Source organism: Canis lupus, chromosome 20, assembly GCF_011100685.1.
Source record: "Canis lupus familiaris isolate Mischka breed German Shepherd chromosome 20, alternate assembly UU_Cfam_GSD_1.0, whole genome shotgun sequence".
Classification (NCBI taxonomy): Eukaryota; Metazoa; Chordata; class Mammalia; order Carnivora; family Canidae; genus Canis; species Canis lupus.
The window spans coordinates 4971961-4994314 of record NC_049241.1 but is presented as its reverse complement, the minus strand read 5'-3'; the positions used below and the strand labels follow the sequence as shown (position 1 = coordinate 4994314).

Below are 22354 nucleotides of genomic sequence, written 5' to 3'. Positions count from 1 at the left end.
GTGCCTCTAAATTTGATGTGTCTGAAACCTCCCTTGCCCAGACCTGTTCCAGCCCAAAGCGAGGATTTTTCTCCCCCTTTGCTTCCATCTGTTTCATGCAGGAAAACGGAAGAGAGCTTTGCTCACTGATTGATGTCCAAGAGGATGTGGTTCCTGCATGGGAGATTTATCGTGGTCACTCTGAAATAGCATCAGAGTAGGGTAACAGCCCTCTGAATCTGACAGCCCAGGATACTCAACCATGGCCCCAGGCTGTAGCATCAAATGTGAGAAAATGCAGGGAAAGCACCCAGCACAATGCCTGGCACACAGGAAGCAGTCAAGATATGGTAGCATTGACATTTTCTTGGGAAATTTTCCCTTATACTCATGTTAATTTGGATGAAGGGACCTTTATTGGGTTTTGGGCACAGTACAGATCAAGGCAACACGGACTCTGCAAATGGCCAAGCAACCTGTGCACTAGACAACTTGGGAGAAGGGGACGCGTTGAATGTGAATGTGGCCCTGGAGCAGTGCAGCGTAGAGCCTGCACAATCAGCTCTGGCGTCCCTTAGTGTAAATTCACTAAGAACGCCCGAACCAGGTACCAGGAAATCTGGAGTCCTAGCACTGACTTCTACACTAAATTGCTGAACTACCTTAGGTAAATCCCTTTCCCTCTCTGTGCCTCAGTTTCCTCCTTTGTAAGAGGACCAAAGGTTGTCTGGAGTTCCCTCCCAGCTATAAAATTCAGCAATTGTACAGAAGCAGATTTCAATTGCTGAAGGGCTGTCATACAAAAGAGGAAATGAGCTCACTTGCCTGGCCTGAGAGGGAAGAGCCAGCATGAGTGAGGTAGGGATATTAAGAGACAGCTTTTGCCTCAGTCAGAAAGGAAATTTTAATCAGAATACCTAGCAACAGATGAGGCAGCTCTGGGAGGTGGTGAGTTCCCTGTGGCTTGAGGAATTCAAGTATAGACTGGGTTAGAGAAAGGAGAGAAAGGCCCGTTAGAGTGGGAACCTTGACCATATGCCCTTTGAGATCCTTTCTAGCAGGGTGATTCTGGTTTCAGAGCTTGGATCTATTTTCATCAATGCTAGGAGGCACTCAGCTAGGCCTGGATCTCGTCAAATCCTGCTGATAACTATTAATGCAATGAACTGGTCGGCTGTGCAGCTCTCACCCTCTTAGAGTTTGCACACGTCCACACTCTCCAAATTAAACTCAGTCCCTCCGACAGTGTTAGTGTTTACCCTTGCCCCAGCAAACAAACCATTTCATTCTGGAAAGAACTAATTAATGGCTTCACCCAGACTTGGGGGAGGGAGAAGATGGAGAACCATGTAAAAAACTCAGGAGAATAAACCACATAAACACTTCTAGCATCTACACTCCAGCGACAGCTCATGCTAATTGCAAATCATCTTATCTATTCATTACTGCAGGCGCCCCGGGAACTCCTAGCAGCAGCAGCTGTGTGTGACTGGGTGAAGTCATTGCACACGAAGGGTCAGAATCAGGATATCCTTTAACCGCCATTTTCAACTTGTATTAATTCCTATCAGGCATTCCCAAAGAGAGTCAATGGTTGAGGCTGAACTGCATTGCCTTTAAGTTGCATCCACGAGGTACAAAAACTGCAGGATTTGGCAATTATCCACTTGGAATGATCAATAAGGGCATTCAGTCAGTCTTGGGAAGGTGGGGTCAGAAAATCCCTACTGTTGTCAATAATTTTAGTGTTTCACTCTTATTTCCAAGGTGAATGACTCCAAAAAAAAAAAAAAAAAAAAAATCAGCTTGGATGTACCTCTTAAAGGCTTCTATTCAGAAATTTAGCTTAGGGCACCTTTAGCTCTTTAAACAATTTAAACAGATTGTCTTTTCTAGTTCCCTTGAATAGAGTGCATATTTACACAGTAAAAGAGTATCAATCTCAATTTAGGGTATTTTCCTGATGGTGAAAGATATTTAGTTTGGCAAGATATCAGGGCCTTCTCTCTTGGTGACTTTCCTGGAGGGAACTAGCAAACCCATCTACCTAGATGAGAAATGTCTCTCAAATAATGGAAATACAAATGCTCACATTTACACTGTATTTGGCATTTTAGACTGATACTCTCACACAGGTGATCATCTCTGATCTCTTCACTGCTGTGAGGCAGCAGGAATCCCATTTCACAGATGGGCTCAGAGAGATAAAGCCACTCACCTCCAGTCACACAGCTAGAAATAAACAGAGCCTGGGGCTAGAAAGCAAGTCCATTCTGTCCCCTACATCTAAGCTTGCCTCTCCCATAGTTACATTTGCCCAACAACAAAGAAAATATAATTTCACAGTACCTTTCTGCTTCTTGGTCTGTGCTCTGCTGTTTGCTCTCAAAGGCATTGAAGCTGCTCATGTCCACATAGCCATCATTCTCATTTGCTGTGGACAGGGCTCTGCTCTGATCTTCAAACAGTTTCGTAAATGTCCCAGCCCTCGCAGGCCTCCGCGGCGGAATCTGAATATTTTCATAGTCTGAGTTCATGGCTGGAATGTTCTCATAGTCTGAAGTATCAGCATTGGGGAATGAGATGGACCGTGGCTTGGTCAGGGGCAAGGGCAGAAAGGGGGGCCGAGAGCGGTCTTCGAAGGACTCCACTCTGGACACCGTCCTGCTGAAGGGGACACCTTTCCTCTTTCCATCCCTATAGAAGATGAGGGAGGAAGGGGATTCGGAAGCCCGGAGCTTGCCAGTCCGAGCCTTGAGCTGTGGGGAGTTGCTGAGGCTCCTGCGGTCAATTTCCAGAAGCCTGGCAGGCCCGTGGTAGCTGGATTCTGAAGATGACCTGGAAGACGACACATTGACATCCACGTGGACTTTGTTCTCTGACTTCTTTTTAAATGTCAGTGCCAGGAACTTCTTGAAGGATGACTTCTTCTTCTTGGTGTACTTGTCTGGGGGCTCAGTCTCAATCAGCAGCGAGGGAGAACTCTTTGTGATGGGCTTTTTGGTGATGCAAGCCAGGTCGAAAGGGGGCGGGATGTCGACCACAGAAGAGGGTGTTGAGGTGCCGCTGGAAGGAAGGTGGTTCCTCTGGGAGAAACTCCCAGAGGACCCAATCACACAGGGCAGAGAAAGGTTGTCATCTTTTCTTTTGATCCTATGATCGTCCAAGCTAGATGCCTCTGACTCCCGGTACAAGGAGACTGGAATCTCTCGGCCTTCCACAGAGAACGATCGAGGGTATAAAGTGAAGGCTCTGGGCTTTGCTGGCAAGGCCCTGCTGGCTTCCAGCGGTTTCCCCTCCAATGACAGAACCGTCTTTCTCGCCTCCTTGGTGGCACCTTTAATGCCAATAGCCGAAGAGCCAGCTTCTGGTCCGATTTCTTCTGGGACAGTTTCTGGGACATAGCCAGCCACCTTCCCAGAGTGGGGCCTGGCCCTCGCAATGATGTTCTTCCTGTCAGTGGGGACCAGGCCACCCTCAGCATCAGAGTTCATTTCTTCTTTCGTGCCATAAGCACTCAGAGTGTCAGATGCAGCCTGTGTCTCAGGCTCCTCTCCTTCCCCAGGGACAGTCCCTTGGTCCAGGTCAACTCCCATCTCATAGGGGTTGGTGAGTGCATCGTCTCCAGCATCCTCATCCCCTGTCATTACCACCACATCAGGGACAGAGGGGCCCTCCCCAGCGCCATATGAAGCTCTGACAATGGGGTCCTGCTCTGCACATTCTGCAGACTGTGGTTCCTGCTGTGACTCCAAGCCTCCTGCTGACTTAGAAAGAGAAGAGTAGCTCTCGCTACAGAAGGAGGTGCTCTCAGTCGGAAAGAACTCATAGGGACTTCCTGAGAGTGAAGTCACAAAGTCATCCACACCATCATTCTCAAAAGGAATGATTTGGCAGCTCTCCTCAGCAGGTTCATCCTGCACCGGGTCTCTACCTTCTCGAGGGTCTTCCCCCACCTCCTGGGTGACTGCTGCCATTTCTTCTTGGTCAGTTTTCTCATTTTGGTCAGGTGGCTCATCCTGGTCACCGCTGGCTATGGTATCTTCACACTCCTCCTTGGAGACTTCAGGGTTGACTATAGCCCTCTCTGCCTCCTGGATACTTGAGGCCAAGCCCTCATTCTTTGTGAGTTCCTTGCTGGCATCTTCGGCATCCCCCTCGGGGGGTCTGTCAGAACCCACACATTCATCTGGAGCCCCTAGTTCTGTGTTGGGGGAGCCTTCCTCACCACCCTCCCCTTCCTCCCTGGGTGTCCCAGGGGGCCCAGGCTCCTCGCTGGGAATTGCTGGACCCTCTAAATCAACTTGAGTTAGAATGACATCACTTGGAAGGATTGCTTCTCCATCCCAAGGGCCTCCGTCCTCCAGGTTGTACATGTTGTGCTCTTCCACTAGCTTCTCTTCCTCCTCCCTTGTGAATGTCTGCTCCTCTGCCCCCAGGTCACAGGCACTGTCCTCTACCCCCACATCCTCAGGAGTGGGGGCTGTGCCTCCATCAGCCTCGTCACTTATCACCCCTTCAGCTGGGGCTGCCAAGTCCTCAGCAGCTCCCATCCCCTCCGGGTCACTCTCCTCGCCTCCCTCCTGGCACTCCTCTTCCCCAGCAGCTGGAGATATCATTACTGCATTCTCTGCAGAGGTGCTATCCCTGGGTTCATCCTCTTTTGGTGGAGCCTTGGGGACCACGATGTAATCCTCATCAGCCTCAGACTCGGAGCACTCCAAGTTGGACCGGTGCTCTTCGTACAGTCCCCTGTCGACGCAGAGCAGTTTCCCGTTGCTGCATTTATTCAAACTGTTGATCACGTACACACTGGCTCTCCACTCACTGGGGGTCGACAGCCTGGGTTTAGGGGCAATGGGTGGTTTTGGCCCCCTAGACATGGAGTTGGGACTGTGAAGACTATCAGGCCGGGGTGATGAAGTAAATTTGGGTGTTGTCATTGGCGTGAGGGGACTGGTAGTCTTTGGCTTGGGAGCAACTGGTGGTTTTGGTGAATCTAAAGGATGAAAATAGAGAAAACAAGGACACAAAAAGTATAGTTACCTTTATTTCCATTCAGAGTCTCCCACTTAGCATTTTCAAGGAAACACTGAAGACAGTTTCCCAACCTCTGTGAGCCCAATGTTCTATCTTCGGATTATATCCTCCACCCCATCTTTAAAATCCCTGGACCTCTACTGATGATGCATCCTGTAAACAAAGTGATGTAAACAAAGATCTTTCTTCTGTACATAGTCCAGCTAACAAAACTCAACTCAACGACATACTCCTCAAACAAAGGTGTCCGGATCATTGTAATCATTCATCCAATAACTATATATTAAATGCTTTGTAGGTGCCAGGTACCCATGAGACAATGCTGAACTTGATAGTCACCATCCCTGCCACCCTCATGGAGCTTATATTCATTCTATAGTTAATTCACTGAATACCTACTATCTATATGCACCAGGAAGAGAAGAATACCTCTGCTGAGTACTTGCAGTTAGGTCGGGGAGACAAGACTAACAGAACAATTGGAGGACAGAGCTGCAGACCCTTGCAATATTATGACTGAATAGCCATTATCTCATTCCCTCAAGAGCAATACAACAAAGGTCTGTGACAGTGATGCATGACTCTTCTAAGGGTCACCTTTGAATTCTACGTGCCTTAAGACTGGTGTCTAGCTAACTGCCCTGCATCCAAATTTCATGGGCATCCAAATTTCATAGGAAAAACTACATGGTATTTTCCAACATGGGTATTTCCAAAAAGTCTCTTCCCTTGTGGATGTGGAGGATCTATCTGACCATGTCAGAATAAAGGATGTGGTACAAACTATACACTGTACAACAGGAGTCAGAGAAGCAAGAGTTACCGTGACTAATGAAGACCTCCTGAAGAAGGTGAAATTTTAACTGTATTCTTCAGAATGGGAGGGATCTGGATAAGTGCAAGGGTCAAGAGAATAGCTGCCCACTTCCAAGTTCATCTGTCTTGCCACAGCATGACTCCATGCCTCCAAGTCCCTGGCCACACTGGGCAGAGTGAGGAATGAAGATTTCCAGGAAAGTAACTCCATGCTGACATCTGGGCTTCAAATGCACTGCTTGGCTCCCCGCTGCCCATAGATGATGACATACAAATCTCCCCTTGAGCCCCGCCCCATCTCCCAATCCCATCCCCCCTAAGGCCTAGGCCTAGGTTTGACACAGAGCTGCTTCAGAATGCCAGCCTGGCTCATGACATAAGGGAGATGGAGCAGAGGTCCTAGAGGTCTGTCAGCAAACTCTTCTCCTCCCCATGCATTTGACTCCCAGGTAAACCCCTGTAGCACCTAATCCCAGTCATCTGTAGTCCAGGGCTATCTGGCAGAGATACAATGTGAGCCATGTTATCACATATGTAATTTTTCATAGCCACATTAAAAAGTAAAAAAGAAGCAGGTGAAATTAATTTTAACAATACTTCTTTTTCAATTCAATATATCCAAAGTATCATCATTTTGGATATCATCATGTAAGCAATGAATCATATCTGGCTCAACATGTCATCAATTTACAAAATTTATTAAGGAAATATTTGACATTCTTTTTTGTACTAAGTCCTTGAAATCTAAAGTGTATTTTATACTTTTCGGCACATCACAATTCAGATTAGCCACATTTCGACTACTCAGTGGCCACATGTGGATGCTGGCTATATTGCTGGCCAGCATAGTGCTAGCTGGTTTTAATCCATCTCAGTGGGGCTGTTCCACTGGCACCTCAATTTCAATACATCTGAAGCCAAAGTAAGTATCTCCCCTAAACTGACCGAACTATGTAAAATTTAGCTGAGGAGGCCCCAAAGGAAATTAAAAAGGCCTGGAGTGCAAGAATATAGGTGCCCATGCACCCTGTTCCTGAAAGGGCTTCATTTCGGAGCCTCATTGTTGCACTTTGCACATAAACCTAATGAACTTAGTGGTCTGGTTTTCTAGTGCACAGCTAACTAGGAGGGGGAAGGACTGGCAGTTAGAACAGAAACACTGCCAGGTGTAAAATGTGGTAGCTGCCAGCAAGAAAAGGAGAAAAGAGACACAGCTGTCAAGACTCTAAAGGTGAAAGCACGCACTGCACCAACCCCTTAACCCACACCTATATCCACCCACATCAACACCCAGGCCAGCTACTGGCATTCAGATAATAACAGAAAGTCTTCAAGATATAAGAGGCCTTCCAACTCCTTGTTTCCATAAGCAAATACACCCTACTTTAGAAAAATATCTGGGGATCCCTGGGTGGCACAGCGGTTTGGCACCTGCCTTTGGCCCAGGGCGCGATCCTGGAGACCCAGGATCGAGTCCCACATCGGGCTCCCGATGCATGGAGTCTGCTTCTCCCTCTGCCTGTGTCTCTGCCCCCCTCTCTCTCTCTCTGTGACTATCATAAATAAATAAAAATTAAAAAAAAAAGAAAAAAAAGAAAGAAAAATATCTGTCCAAATGAGTAAAACACAAAACAAAAAACCAACCACAGACAACAACAATAAAAACCCACCCAACTATGTGGAGTTTAAACAGCTAAGCTTTAGCTAATCTGTCATTGTAGAGTAACAGACAGAGTCTTTGGAGCCTGGCTGATTTGGGTTCAAATCCTGACTCTGCCACTGATAAGCTATGAAACTGAGCCTCAGTTTCTTCATCTGTAAAATAGGTACAATAGTAACACCTGTTCTCAAGAGGTTATAAAGATTAAAGATATATATTAAAAGTGCCCAGCAATAGGCGTTCATGTAGGAGTACTCAATAAAGAGAAGCCATTATTATCTAATAATGTCAGTCTTTGCCTACCCCACATCTTCTCCTGCTACAGGTCGTCCTTCACACTGATACATAATATTAGCTTCAAGCTCCCAACATCAGGTGTCAGGCACTGGCATGAAATTATTCTTTGGGGGTGAGGACTCTCATTTCTCATCCTTAACGGGTGGTATTTCATGTGAGTGCCATGAGACCTGACAAAGGGACAGATGGGCCATGAAAAACACCACACCTTGGCTGCATCACTCCCACCCCCACTCCATCCTTCATCCAATCAAGCTATTGATCTGTGGGCGCCAGCTCCTCAAGAAAGGTTACAGTGGGCGTCTGAGGCATGATCCTGCAAGAAAATGCCTTCCCCACAGGATTCCCTAGGAATGACAAGTATCTAGTGTCCATGTCCTACTTCCAGCTCTGAGGTTCAGGATGTTTCACCTGCATCCCCTCTATGACCAAAGGATGCCAGAATCAGAAAGGCTCTGTCTGACCCCACAGGGAAAGATGAGGAAACTGAAGCACATGGTTCTCAGCAAGTCTGGAGCAGGACCCAGGTAGAATGTGGGCTTCCTGCTTCCTGGTCTAGTCACTTGAGCCCTGCCTTCACCCCTTTGCCCTTGAGCTTTCTTCTACAGTGGAGACTCAGGGCTCCCAGCTTCTAGTGAGGCAGCAAAGGGTAAAATTCAAGGAAACAGAAGCCAGAGAGACCAGAGACAGCTAGCCAGGTGTCAAATTTACATAAGGCTGAATCCAGAGTTCAAAAGTACTAACTGACCATAAGGTGAATGACTGGCTTCATTTGCTCCCATCCAATTTCTATTAATCAGATTCCATTAAACAGATATTTACTGAGTTCCTACTATGTGATAGGCATCCACTTAGAATCTTTGGACAAATCAATAAACAAAACAAAGACCTTGTCCTTGGTGAACCTTATATTCTAGTAGAGGAAGATAAGCAATAAAAAGGAGAAGCATATTACATTATTGTATGTTAGATGATCATAAATTCTATGGAAAAAGATCTCTCTTTTCTTTTTTCTTTCTTTCTTTTTCTTTCTTTCCTCCCTTCTTTCTTCCCTCTCTCTCTCTCTTCCTTCTTTCTCTCTTTCTCTTTCTTTCAATTTTAAACCAGGATAGGCCTCACTGAGAGGACATTAGAGCAAAGACTAGCAAGATGTGAGGGAAGCCAGGAGTCAGATGATGTGTTCAAGGAGGGCCAGAGTAGTTTGAAGGGAGGGATGAGTGAGCAAGCAACAGGAAGAAGCAGGAGATGAGGTCAGAGAGGTCACAGGGAAGGTGTAGATTATGCAGGGACCCAAGCAGAAGGAAGACATGCATACTCTGGCTCATGTGCTGAAATAAGTTGAAATGGTGTGGATGGATTCAGGGAAACCCATGAGGAGGCACTCGCAATCATCCAGGCAAGAGATGAGATGGTGGAGACTTGGACCAGGTTGGCAGCAGTAGAAGTGGTAAAGAGTCAGATTCCAAATATGAAGACAGAGCTGGCAGGATTTGCTGACAGTATGAATATGGGGTGTAAAAGAAGGGGAGAAGTCAAGGACAACACCAAGGTTTTGAGTCAGAGGAACTGGGAAAGTGAAGTTGCCACCAACTGAATTGGGGAAGGCTGTCGATGCTGGGGAGGAAAATCCAGACTCTAAATTTGCACATGTTAAATCTGAGTTCCCACCACACACTTAGGTGGAGACAGATATCAGGTGTGCTCCTAGATATACCAGCCTGGGTCTCAGGAGAGGTCTGGCTAGAGGTATCCAGCACAGAGATAGAATTTAAGGCCTGGGCCTGGTGAGATCATCAAGTAAAGGAGTGTGAACAAAGAAAAGAGAAAGGCCCAGGAGGGAGCCCCAGTGGCTCTGAGGTTATGAGAAGGAGCCAGGGAAAGACACCAGGGAGGAAGAAAAAAATAAAGATTGTGTGAGAACTTCGGCTCTGCTCCCTCCCGGCCTTCCTCACAAAAAGGAATCCCACAGAGCCCCTGTCCTAAGTAGAAGGTTATCTAGGTCCCAGACCAATTCTGCCTAGAGAAGATGGATGGAAGAGGTAGCTTTGGGGTGCATGTGGAAGGACAAGGAGGATTTTCATAACCAAAAAAGAGGCTGGGCATGCCAGATAGAGGGAACAGAATGTGCAAAGGCCCAAAGGCACTTAGATGCAAGCCCTTTGGAAGTCTGGTAGTCCAGTACAGCAGGGATGGGGTGGGGGGGGGAATTGCAGGATAAATAAGAGCTGGGGCTTCCTCCTCTGGGTTAAGCTTAACTTTCTGACTAACCGGAACCCAGCATGCGTGGGACTGGTGGAAGCTCTGCTGTCTCCTGAGTTCCCCGGGCTGTGGTGTGAACCTTCCTTCTCTTAGTATCACAGAGTCCAGGGTTCATACTCTCTTTGCCCAAGACCTCTTGGCAATTTGCTGTAGCATAAGGTTAACTCCAATGCAGAACACCCTTTGAGCCAAGATGCCAAGAGTTAACTGACAATGGGGAGAATCACAGTGACAGGAGAAAGAGATTTTTAACATCCTCTGGTGATAGAAATCATCCCCAGCCAGCCCCCATAACTAGTTTATATTTTCTCCCTCTATTTTAATTAAATAGCTGTCACTCACACATTCATGCTGCAGCTTCCTTGCCAGTTACATAGAGGTTAAATGAGAAGGGATATTGGGAGGAGCACTGGGCTGGGAGTCAGGAACTCTGACCTCCACTCCTGGCTCCGACATTGAACTGGAGGTGTGTGGCCTTGGGCAAGTCCCTTTCCCTCACTGAGCTTTGGTTTCCCTATCTGTAGAGTAAGGGCACTGCAACAAACAGTGAGTGAGAGTGCCTTCTGCTCCAGCCAACTACAGCGTATTTAAACTCATGGCTCTTCTGGTGTCCCTATATCCCCTTGTTCAGACCCTGAGTCTGTTTCAATTGCAGTTCACTATATTCCCCCTGGAACTCTCGTAGCCATATGTTCCAAGAGTAATTATCTTCCAATTTCACCTTCCAATTGCATCTTAATTTAACTTTCATTCCTGGGTGCCTGCTGGAATGTCCAAGCCAAGCCTGATGATTTCTAATTAGGCTGCTGTTAAGCTAGTCCAGTGATCCACAACAGGGCACATACTGGGAAGACTGCAGGGACGAAGTGAGAAAAGCATGGGCCCCAGGCTCAGATAGACCCGGGCTCCAATCCCTGCTCTGGCGCACATCGTCTGTGTCATCCTGGGCACATCACTTTGGCCTGAGCCTGTTTCTTTCATGGTAAAATGAAATACTTTCTTTTTCCATAAGGCTGTTGAGAAGTTCAAAGGAAGTAACAGACATACAACAACTAACAAACTCAATTGGCTAAAATCTCTTGTGTACCTACTATGTGTTCAGAAGATTCTGAAGATGGACAATGTGTGTTTGAAGCCTATCTTGGCTGAGTGACCATAAAGTCAGTGACAATAAAATCCCTGCCACTCAGTTTTCCCATCTATAAAATGGGGATAGTAAGAGCACTTACCTCATAAGGTTACTGTGAAAACTGAATTGAAGTAAAACACTTAAAAGCAGCACCTCATTCGTAGTAAGTGACCAATAAATACTAGCTAGCCAGTATAGCCAGCCAGGTAGCTTATAACATGACAGACACTGTTCCAGACACCTTAGAAGCTTTATTTAATCATTAGAACTCAATGACAAAGATCATACTATCCCCATTTTTCAGATTAAGAAACTGAGGCACAGAGGTGAAGTAACTAACCTCCTCAAGGTCACATAACGAAGTATATGGTGGTCCCGAAATTCAATCGCACGGAGTCTGTGAAGAGCTATGTTACATGATCAGGAAATTCAGAGCATGGCACACAGAAATCATCATGTGAGCTTTCCATCATTGCCATCACACTGAAAAAGTAACCAGGTTTATGCTTGAGGCAAGTTACAGGACGGCTAACCCCAAGAGTAGCAACTGCTAAGATTTCCTGGGACCAAACCTCCCTCTCAGTTTATTCCGGCTCATTCCATCCCCCAGATTCTTAGAAAAGGGAGGGCTTGCCCAAGCCTCAAGCAGGGAAACGTGGGAAAACTGGAACAGCTCTCACCATTGTTTTAAAGTGAGTTTTATTAGGAGTGTAGGAAAAAGCTAGCCTGGCTCTGTTCAGACTGTGCCAGAAGCAGGCAGGAGGCGAACTTCTTCCTCCGAGGCGTGGCTGGCTGGGCACTGGGACCCTGCTCCAGCCCCTCCCTAAGTGGCACCCCTGCTTCCACCGCCCCCCATGCTGAGACCCAAGCTCCATCACTGTCCTGGCGTCCACATGCCCAGCAGACAACAGGGCCTGGACACAGGAGGGCAGCTGCCCCACTCCCAAGTCCCCGCTGGTCTCCTTTGTCAAATCAGTCCAGCCAAATGTCTCCTGTCTGCACCTCACTCCTAAGACAATGACTTTTTTCATTAAAAAGACTTAAAAAAGAAAAAACCCCACAACACACACAAGGCAGCAGGATATGCTTCTAAGACAGCCAAAATGGTGGCTTCCTGTTTCTTTAGGGATGTGTGTTTTGGAGTATGGCTTCGGACAAGGGTGTGGGTCCGGGAGAGGGCTGCCTTCTGCTCAATTTTCAGACGAAAAGAAAAAAAGAGTGACTATCCCTCCTTGGCAGGGAAATGAAGTTCGCTGAGACTGCAAACTCTTACAGGGAACTTTCTGCCCTTGGAGTGGATGGAGTCAGGAATCCCGGGACCGGTCCCCGGCATCGCCCATCGGGGTCTCAGTTACTGAATCTGCTAAATGGCACTCCTCAGAAGGGGCTGCTAGTATTCACGACTGAACGCATTCTGGATTTCCCGCAATCCCTGAACCCGCAGAGGCGGATCCACATCCACGAGGCGGAGACTCGAGGGACGGGAGGGAACGTCTGGAGTGCGCTCAGCCTCGGGGGGAGCGTCCCGGGGCGGCGGGTCTCCTGGGGGAGCCACAAAGAGGGCCCCAGGCCAGGGCGCTGCCGGGGCGGGCTGCGCGGCGGGCGCGAGTAACGCAGGGCTCTCTCGCCTCCTCGGGGGGCTGAGCTCCAAGTCGCGGGGTCCGGCAGGAGGAGGAGGGGGCCTTTGCACCTCTCAAGGGTGCGCCGCCGGGTCCCGAGGGGCCGGGATGGACCCCGGGGTGGGGAAGAGCTCCGGAAGGACGCCGGGGCGCAGGAGGGCCTGGCGGGGACCCCGAGGAGCCGGGGTGAGAACTCAGGGGCGCGACCCAGTCGCCTCCGCGAAAGGAGCGCCCCCGGCCGCCGCGCGGTGCCCCCGGGTCGCGGTGGGCGCGGGGCGAGGGCGCGCGCGGCCAGGGTGCGGCCTCGCCCACTCCAGCAGGCGTCCCTCGGGCCGGGCGTCCCGGACAGGGGCCCCCGACGATCCTCAGCCCCCCGGGCGAGGGGACGCCGGACCCGCCCAGGCCTCGGCCGCAGCCGGGCAGAGGGGAAGCCCGGGGGGTGGGGGTGGGGGTGGGGGTCCGCGGCTCGCTCCGGCGCCCCGCGGGCCGCAACTTGGAGCGCCCGGCGTGGTCCCCTGGCGCGCGCCTCGGCGCGGAGGCCAAGCGGAGCCTCCTACCTGCTCTGTGCATCTTCCAGCCCGCGCAGCCCGGGGCCGCCGTCGGTCAGGCAGTCGGTCGGTCCCGGCACGAGTCCGCGCGCCGCCTCACTCCATGGCCGCCCCGCGGGGCCCGCACTCCCGGCGCCCGCCCCGCCCCCCGGCGCGCGCTGGACTCGGCGCGGCGCGCAGGGCCAGTGGGGGCGCGGGGCGCGAGCCTGCGGGCGGGCGGGGCGCGGGGCGCGGGGCGCGGGGGCGCGGGGGGGCGGCGGCCGGGGCAGCGCGGGGCGCGTCCGCTCGAGCGTCCACGCGGAATGCCGGGCAAGTTGGGGGCGCGGGGCGCGAGCCTCCGGGGGCGGGGCCGCGGCGGCCGGGGGCGGGGCGGGGCGGGGAGGGGGCGCGCGGGGCGGCGGCCGGGACAGCGCGCGGCGCGGCGGCTCCGGCTCCGGCTCCGGCTCCCGCTCCGGCTCCCGCTCGGGCTCCCGCTCGGGCTCCCGCTCGGGCTCCCGGCTCCGCACCCGGCTCCGCACCCGGCGCGCTGCGCTCTGGACGCCGCGCCTCTGCCGCCGCTGCGCCTCCGCCCCCTCCTAGACGTTTCCTCCCGCTCCGAGGAAGGCTTTTTTTTCCCCTTTTTGCTCAGTCAGGGATCGCTGGAGACGAGGGGCGAGGCGTCCCCGCGCACATTTAAAGGGGCCGTGGTGACTCGGGGAGCCGCGCGAGGTTCAAGGGACTAGGATCAGTTGAGGGGAAGGAGGGAGCCGGCGAGTGGCCTTCCAGGGACCTCCCAGTGCCCTCGTCCGTGGGACCGAGCATCTCTTCCTTTTCAGCCTTGGGTATGCATTCGGCCCTGTATCAAGATCAAGCACAGCTCCCAGCTCCTAGTTCTTACCCTCATGCAGCTTCGATGGGAAGTCAGTGAAGACACAAGATAGATGCGCAGGATCACTTCGGAGAGAGTGTTAAGTGCCTTGAGAGCGACAAACCAGGGTAATGGGGCAGAGCACGGACTCTCAAAGTGTGCAGATCAGCATCGGAATTGTTAAAAATGCAAACTCTCAGGACACTCCCCCCGACCCCTCAACTTCCTGAATCAGAAATCCTGTGTCTAACAAACCCTTCAGGTCCCTCTGATGCAAGCTGAAGCTGAGAACCACTGTGTAGAGAAAGGATGGTCAAGGAAGATGGTGACGTTGAAAGGGAGACCTGGTTGGTGAGCGGGTCTCGGTTCACTCAGAGTACACTGGCCAGCACCTCCCAGGGGCACCAGGCCTGCGGCTAGATGGTATGGATGACTCTGGCCAAGGCAGATAGCTCTGCTTCCCGGCACAAGTTGCTGAGATGGGGACAGCAGTGCATAGAAGCTTGGGGGAACTCAGAGGTGCCCCCTCTCCCTGCAGTGGAAAGGGTTCAAGCAAAGGAAAGGCCTTTCGGGGAAAGGAAATAGCTTAAGCAAAGACTTAAAGGTGTGAAAAGCTATCACCTGTTGGAGGAGCTCTAAGGATTGGCTTGGCAGGGAACTAGACAGCTGATGGAAGCGTCCCAATAGGAAGAACAAAGAGGCCGGGATGAGAGGTGGGGATTTTTGTTTTGTTTTCTTTTTTTTTTTTAAGTAATCTCTATGCACAACATGGGACTCAAACTCATGACCCTGAGATCAAGAGTCACATGCTCCACGGATTGAGCCAGCTAGGTGCCCCAAGGGTTCTTTGAATACCATACTAAGGACTTCTTTCCATCAGCCATTGAAAGCTGAGGGCAAGGACTATGTCTTCCATATATAACTGGCTGCTAACATTCATGGAGCACCTAATGTGTGCCTGGCACAATGCTAAGCTCTGTATATGCATTTAAGCTTCATTTCAGCTTCATTACAACCTTATAAAGCTGGTGTCAAAATTCTTTCCATTTTAAGGGTGCCCGGGTGGCTCAGTTGGTTAAGCATCTGACTCCTGACTTCAGCTCAGGTCATGATCTCATGGTTCACGAGATTGACCCTGGTGTCAGGCTCCACCCTGAGTGGGGAGTCTACTTGAGATTCTCTCCCTCTGCCCCTGCCCCCACTCACAGGCACTTGCGTACTATCTCTCTAAAATAAATACATCTTTTAAAAAAAATTCTTCCCATTTTACATTTGGGGAAACTGAATAAATTGCTAAAATGAAATTTCCTGATTCTGTTCTTATCCTTGCTGCTCCATAGCTGCATCTCCAGAACCACCCCAAGGTGTGGCTTGGTCATTTAGTAGTTTGGTTGTGAGTCTGCTATACCAGGGTGCGGGCATTAAGCAATTCCAGCACTCTGTGGGAAGGGTGGCAGGAGGTGTATGTGTATGCACGGTGGGATGTCTCAATTCATATGGAAATTGGGGGAGGAACATGGAACGTACCCCTTCCCACTAGCATCAGCGTTCCTTCTTGTCCATCAAATGGGGAAGAAAAGCCCAGAAATGACCCCTTGCCAAGGTGATGGCTCCAGGGCAGGGGCTGTGTCTGCCCTGCTCAGCACTCTAACCCGGGCATCTTACATAGAACCCACCACTTAGTAGGTCTTCAAAAAATATGTATTGTCCTCAAGGATAGGGTCCAGAACAAAGGTTCATACTACTGTTCAGGATCAGTTTGGTCTTCTGGGATTGAAGGTGGTGGAGGCTAGAGTTTTTGTGATTTTGACCAGCTGTGTTGGGACCTTGCCAGAAGGCAGAATTCCAAGTGGACACGCGGCATTTTACAGCCTTGACTTTGTCTCCCTGAACCTAGATACCTGTGGTCCAGCCTTTGGTCCACGTGGTCCCAGATAACCAGATGTTTTCATTACATAGACGAGACACCTTATTGTTATAAGCATGGCCCATGGAGCAGCAGCAGCAATAGCCCTAGGATGCTTCTTAGAAAGGCAGGACCTTGGGCTCTACCCCAGACCTACTGAGCCAGAAAGAATCTGCATTTTAACATGATCTCCAGATGATCTGTATGCACAGTACAGTTGGAGAAACACTGCCCCAGATAACCCACCCCATTTCTTTTGGGTTGTACTGCCAGAGCATACGAGAGTGAGAAAAGACATCACAGTTTCCCCAGGTTCTCACTGGGGTGAGAACTTAATCCTCTGACCTCTTTCTCCTTATTAATGCATTATTGGAAAGCTGGTATATTTCTGGGTATCTGGGGGCTTGTACCCAGCAGAACTCCTGGCGCATATTAGGTGTTCACTTAAAATATATGAAAAATGCAGGCACGGAGGTGTGATTTGAATTGTTACATGAACTCTTTGGTGCCTGGCACACAAAAGGTGTTCGATGCACACATACTGAAGACAGGAATGAATAAATTTCAGTTAGGTAACGTGCAAAGGCTCTGAAGAGGTTACACTCTTTTTTCCTCAGCATTATGAAAAATCTTATATAGTGTCTTTGCACTCAGCAAGCACTTTCATACACCTAACCAGGTTTTTAGGTTTTTGTTTCCATTTATTTTTATTGTTTAATGACCCCAATATAGAATTAGATAATGTACACTTTCAGGCAAGGGCATAAGGTATACCACAATTTCCCTAAATTAGAAATGGAATTTGATCCTTTCAAAGGACCTTTTCATCTCTGAACTGCCACAGAGTCCTTAAGCTTCCAGCCTTTTGTAGAGAAACACCTGTGCCTCTGGAATAGAAAATCTACAGCAGAATTTGTGTTATGTGGACAGGCTCTTAATAAACTTTATAGATCCCTGCATAGAAGTGCTGGAGAAGGGGATGGAGATGGTGATGGTGGAGGTGAGAGAGGCGATGTTTGAGGCAAAGGAGTTGGAAGTGGTAAGGGGCCAGAAGTAGCTGTGGAAGTCATGGTGAAGATGGAACATGTAATGTAGTTGGTGATGGTAGAGGAAATAGAGGTAGTAGAACTGATTGATGTAGAGATGATAGACTTGGGGAAGGTGATGAAGGGGTGGTGGAGTTGATCAAGGTACTGGAGGTGATGGAGTTGAGTGAAGTGATGAAGGTGGTGGTGGAATGGAAAGAGGTGATGGACGTGGTGGTGGAATTGGGTGAGAGGATAGAGGTGGTGGTGGAGTTGAGTGAAGTGATGGACATGGTGATGGAGTTCAGTGAGAAGATGGGCATGGTGGTAGAATTGGTCAAGGTGATCGAGTCAGGGGGGTAGACATGGTACAGCAGATAGTAGAGAAGGTGGGAGGTAAAAATGAGTGAGTGGATAAATCACTTCAATAGTTGATGCAGAAAGAAATGTGGTTAAAAGTTGAGCTTGTTTCTGGGAGTTAGCAAGAAAATGCAAATAACCTAGGACCCCAGGGTAGGAGCAGGAGAGGGAGGCTCAGATAATTCAATCAACAGCCTACGTCACCCATCGCTGTAGGGCCTGTGCAAAGAAGGGAGGGCAGGAAGAGACTTCATGCTTTGCTAAGCCCTTTCCACAACTGTTGAATTTGGGATTTGAGGCTAAGCCAAGTCTACTTAAAAAGATCATAGCACCAATGACAGTTGGGAAAAAACACAGGTTGAAACTTGTTTAGCTGAAGCCACATATTGGTGTGGAGTGATGGACTATAAAGTGGAAGCACTTATTCCTGTGCTTGCCTTTCCTAATAAAAGAAAATGGATGTGAAAAACCATAAGGCTTTACAAACATCCGGTGCAAATAGTGGTGGTTGGACTTGCTTAGTCCTTATGGAGCTGAGCCATAACCACTCACTGAGCTTGAGGGATGGCTACGAATACCCACAAAGGGCATGACCATGTGGGGTAAGTAGCCCTTCACTCAGGGATTCTTCCCAAGAATTCTGTAAAGGGATGATTATATCTCCATTTCACACAAGGGAAGATTGAGGCCCAGCTGGGGGAATTGATCTGGCCTACAATCCAACCAGGACTCAACCATTCACTTCAAGAATATTGTCTGAGTTCTTAACCACCAAACTACACTATCCTCTCTGTGATGGGCGAGAAGTCTGCCAAGATTTCCATATTTTCCAAATCACTCCTACCATCTCAGTCCTCTCAGTAGACCATGAGCCACCTAGGGTAGGTGTCATACCCACCCAACACAATGGGAAACTGAGGCCCAGAGGGGAAAATTCGTGGCCTGGAATCACACAGCAAGTTAGAAGAACAAAACAAAACAAAACAAAAAAAGTTAGAGGAACAGCCAGTGCTGGAGTCCACACCTCCTGTTATCCAGGCCCAAGCCAGAACTGCAGGGAGCCTGAAACCACACACCTTCTCCTCCAAAGCTATAGTCTCTGGCTTTGTCTTTTGAGGGCAGTCTGCCTTCGCTTTTCTGCAGAAGCCTGACAGGACAGGGGCATGACACCCATGACCCATGGCAGGGGTCAGGCTTCCCTGACCAGCCCTTCCTTCTCTCTCCCTCTTTCTTTTCCTCTCTCCTGTCTTTCTGTGTGCCCTGGATGGTCAGAGTGGCCAGCAACAACTTGCTCCACAGTGATGGCCCAGCCCATGTCTGCAGGAGCATGGGAAGGGGCATTCAAGGGAACCAATAGTGTGGTTCTGATACATCCAAGGAACAGCTGGGTGGGTGCCTCAGAGCCCAAGTAACTGGGGGTGCCAGGGACATGGCCAACCAGCAGGTTGGGTTGCCAGATGAGTCTGTGGCAATGCGAGCAAACAATACTAGCAAGTGCTGAGAGCTAACATCTACAGAGCACTCTATGCTTCTCACGGCTGTGTGGAGATTTCATCATTACCTCCCTTTCACAGTTAAGAAAACTGAGACTCAGGAAGGTAAGAGACTTACTCAAGGCTCAGAGCTAGTGATGGAGTTGAGACTCGACCTAGGTATTTCTGTCCCCAAGGCCTGTGCTCTTCACATTGCCTCATATTTGTCCAAGAGCATGGTGGCGGAATCAGGAAAAGAATACTTGGTGGCCTGCCTTCCTTCCTTCCTTCCTTCCTTCCTTCCTTCCTTCCTTCCTTCCTTTCTTCCACAAAAATGCACAGAGTGCCTACGCTATGCCAGGTACTGGGCTGGGTGCTGGATAAACAGGCCCGACTCACTTCATGCCTTCTGGAGCCCCCAGGCCAGCTGAGGAAGCAGGACACCCAGTGGCAAATTATCCACCAGTTTGATGGCAGCACTAATGGGGGAGACACCAACCTCCTGACTCCCATCAGATGCTTTTAGACCCTCAATAGAGGGCTGACCAGTTCCTTGGGGCCTCTGAAATTAAAGTCACCCCTCATTGAATCCTTTAAGGCTCCCAGGCCCCTTCCTCACTGAAGCCTCCTCCCTCACACCTCACACACACACACACACACACACACACACACACACCACAAACGTGTGCAATACGGCCTGAAAGATCAGGATCATCCGAGTAAGCAAATGTCTCCCACCTTTTTTATCCTTGGACCTTCTGGGGCAAATTACCTGCTGCCTGCACACAGCTTAGGTAGCATCAGGTCAAAACAGCTGAAGAGCAGCTCCCATTTCCCGCCTGCCCAAAGCCCCTGCAAAGTGCACAGCTAGCACTGAAGCTGGATGTGGCCATGTTCTAAGAAACAAAGAGCACCCAGGCCCTGTGACCTCATAGACAAGCCTCCCAGATAGGCAGTAACAACACTGACTTACAGGCACAGTCCCAGCCTGTTTCCCCATTGGTAAATCATAATAGCTAGTATTTGCTGAGTGCTTATTTTGTGCACTCCATAAATGTTCTGCATATATTATTAACTCATTTAATCCTCTCAATAAACCTATAGGCAATGCTATTACCTTTGTTACAGATGGGCCTACCACGGCACAGAGGGGCTGAAGCATCTGCCCGGGGATACTCAGCTACTAAGTGGTCCTACGCTGGCTCTGGAGCTGGCTTTCTTACCTACTTCAGCACACAGCCCCCTATCAAGTGGACATGATAACAGTGTCTGCTCATTAAATGAGACAATTCATCTAAAGCATTCAGGAGCGGGGAGAGAGACATAGGAAATGCTCAATAAATGATCATTATTACTTAAATATCTAGTACACAGTTGATGCTTAATAAATGTTTACAAAGTATACCAGGAAGTGGATGTGAAAACCCCACAATCGGAGCAGGAGAGAGACACAAGAGGGCATTTATGGAGCAGCCACTGTATACTGGGATTGATGAGAGGGGGCAACGTGGGAGCCCCTCAGGAAGCATGAGGAGGCAGGCCTAGGTTCTACTTTCTGTGCCAGCCCAGAGAAGGTGACAGTCAGGGTTTTGTTTCCATAAAGCTGGGACCCAATTCCAGCACCTTCTCCTCCCTCTTTGACAGCAGAGTGCCCCCTGGGTTTCAGTTTCTCTACTAGCAGCAGGTATGCCTTTTGTCTACAGGGACAAAATGCATGCTATTAAAATGGAAATGCCCTGCAGCCTCCCCTGCCGCTGGCCCTCAGGTCCCCACAGCCTTGGACTGCTTACCCCGCAATGCCACAGCTGCAGCATCATCAGCTTCCAAGGCTTATCTTCCCCTGGAAAGTCATTGAATTGCCTTCCTGGCTCCAGGGGCAGCAAATCTGAGTGGGACACCTGCTGGGGTGAACGGAGTTTTAGCAAGGCCGCTCTGCCCTGCCCTGCCTTTCCCCTGCCCCGAAGGTTGGTAGGGGGAACGTCAGATAAGTTTCTACCCCTACCCCCACTGCACACACTCAGGCCAGGCATGTGAACAGAGAGGAGCCTGGGGCCTGAAGAGCCTAGTTCTACTAGTCACTGGCTCTGTGGCCATAGGCAAAATACTTCACCTCGCTATGCCTCAATATTCTCCTCTGTAAAATGGGACTGAGACCTTTCTCTTGAATCAGGATGAGGACTAAAGGAAAGGTAGTTCCCCTCTCTCTTCACTTTCCTATCCTTGACAAGCTCAAAATCTAGTCCTAGAGAAGGGCTGGGGGTCAGCTAACTGTGACACAGTGGAACTGGGGGTGACAGCAGGGGACTGAGTCCAGCTGAGGGGCAGGGGGGCGGTGGGGGAGAAGAGGTGACGTTGGGCTGAGCTTTCCAGGTCAAGTGCTATTTTCCAGGTGGAAAAATAGGGTTGCCATTCCAGGTAAGGGAACAGCCTGTGGGGATGGAAGAAGAAGGCAAGGTTGGGGCAAGGTAGGGCATAGTCATAGCAACAGGATGGTGCAACAGGGGTGAGAGGTGGTGGTGGGGGAAAGCTCTCCAATGGAGGGCCAAAGAGTTTGGGCTTTCCCCTCTGTAGGTGATGGGGAGCCACAGAGTGTTCCCGGGGGAGGGAATGACACGATCAGACCCGTATGGTAGCAAAGCTGGTAGCCAGAGTAGTAAAGTAGTAAGAGGGGCAAGCCTAGAGGTGAGATGACCCAAGAAAACTGGAATAGGGGCCCCAAGAGAGATTAGGCCTGAATTCAGGAATGTTCTCGACCCACGGGTGTGAGGGCTCAATGCGTGCAGGAAGACGAAGACGTCTAGGAGAAGGACAGCTTTGCTCTGCACCCTGAAGGAGTCATACAAGCAAAAGGGAGCGGGGCAGGGCAGGACAGGCAGTGGCTGGAGGTAGGAACCGAGGCGAGGGCCAATAGCCCAGTTAGGCCGAAGCGTCTGGTGTGCAAGGTAGGGAGTACATTCAGGTGACGGGGACAGGCAGGGCCTCAGAGGCCATTGTCCAGCAGACCTGTGGCTCCCCAAGGAAGGGCTGAGCTCTGGGGGAGGGGAGTCTGGGGCTGGGCAGGGCCAGCTCGGAGTTTTTATCACCACTGGGTGGGATCCAAGGTCTGTGGAGGAAGTGACCACCCTCTTCCGGCCAGCCATTTTTTTTCCTTCTGCTGGCCTGTTTGGCTTTTTCCCCGAGGCCGCATTTCCACAACGGCCCCTCCTGGCTGGCTGGGCGTGGGTATGGCTCCACCACACACCCATCAGCAGGGGCAGCCCGGCCCTGGGCTTCCTGCCCCTCTCTGGGCGGGCTGATTGGCGGAAAACAGCCCTCGAGCCTTCTTCAAAACAGGAAACTGCTCTCCCTGCTTCCTGAAGGACAGGAACTGTCCCCATGGCAACCATGGGACAAAGAG

General features: G+C 50.2%; 1 protein-coding gene across 5 annotated transcripts in view; it reads right to left on the bottom strand.

Annotated features, from left to right (window-relative positions):
- FGD5 (FYVE, RhoGEF and PH domain containing 5) overlaps window positions 1-19817 on the bottom strand; it is a 128235-nt gene extending 108418 nt beyond the window's left edge. For 2 of the 5 annotated variants that reach the window (XM_038565563.1, XM_038565562.1), the window contains exons 1-2: window positions 13357-13491; window positions 2329-4978 (exon numbers count right to left, since the gene is read on the bottom strand). In XM_038565563.1, coding sequence (XP_038421491.1) covers window positions 2329-4978; window positions 13357-13369 — 2663 coding nt within the window. In that variant the 5' untranslated portion in view covers window positions 13370-13491. Of the gene's footprint in view, window positions 1-2328; window positions 4979-11520; window positions 11647-13356; window positions 13492-14224; window positions 14353-19729 lie in introns of those variants that run through there. The other 3 variants (XM_038565566.1, XM_038565564.1, XM_038565565.1) reach the window with 3 other exon arrangements.
- Between the last annotated feature and the right edge of the window lie 2537 nt (window positions 19818-22354).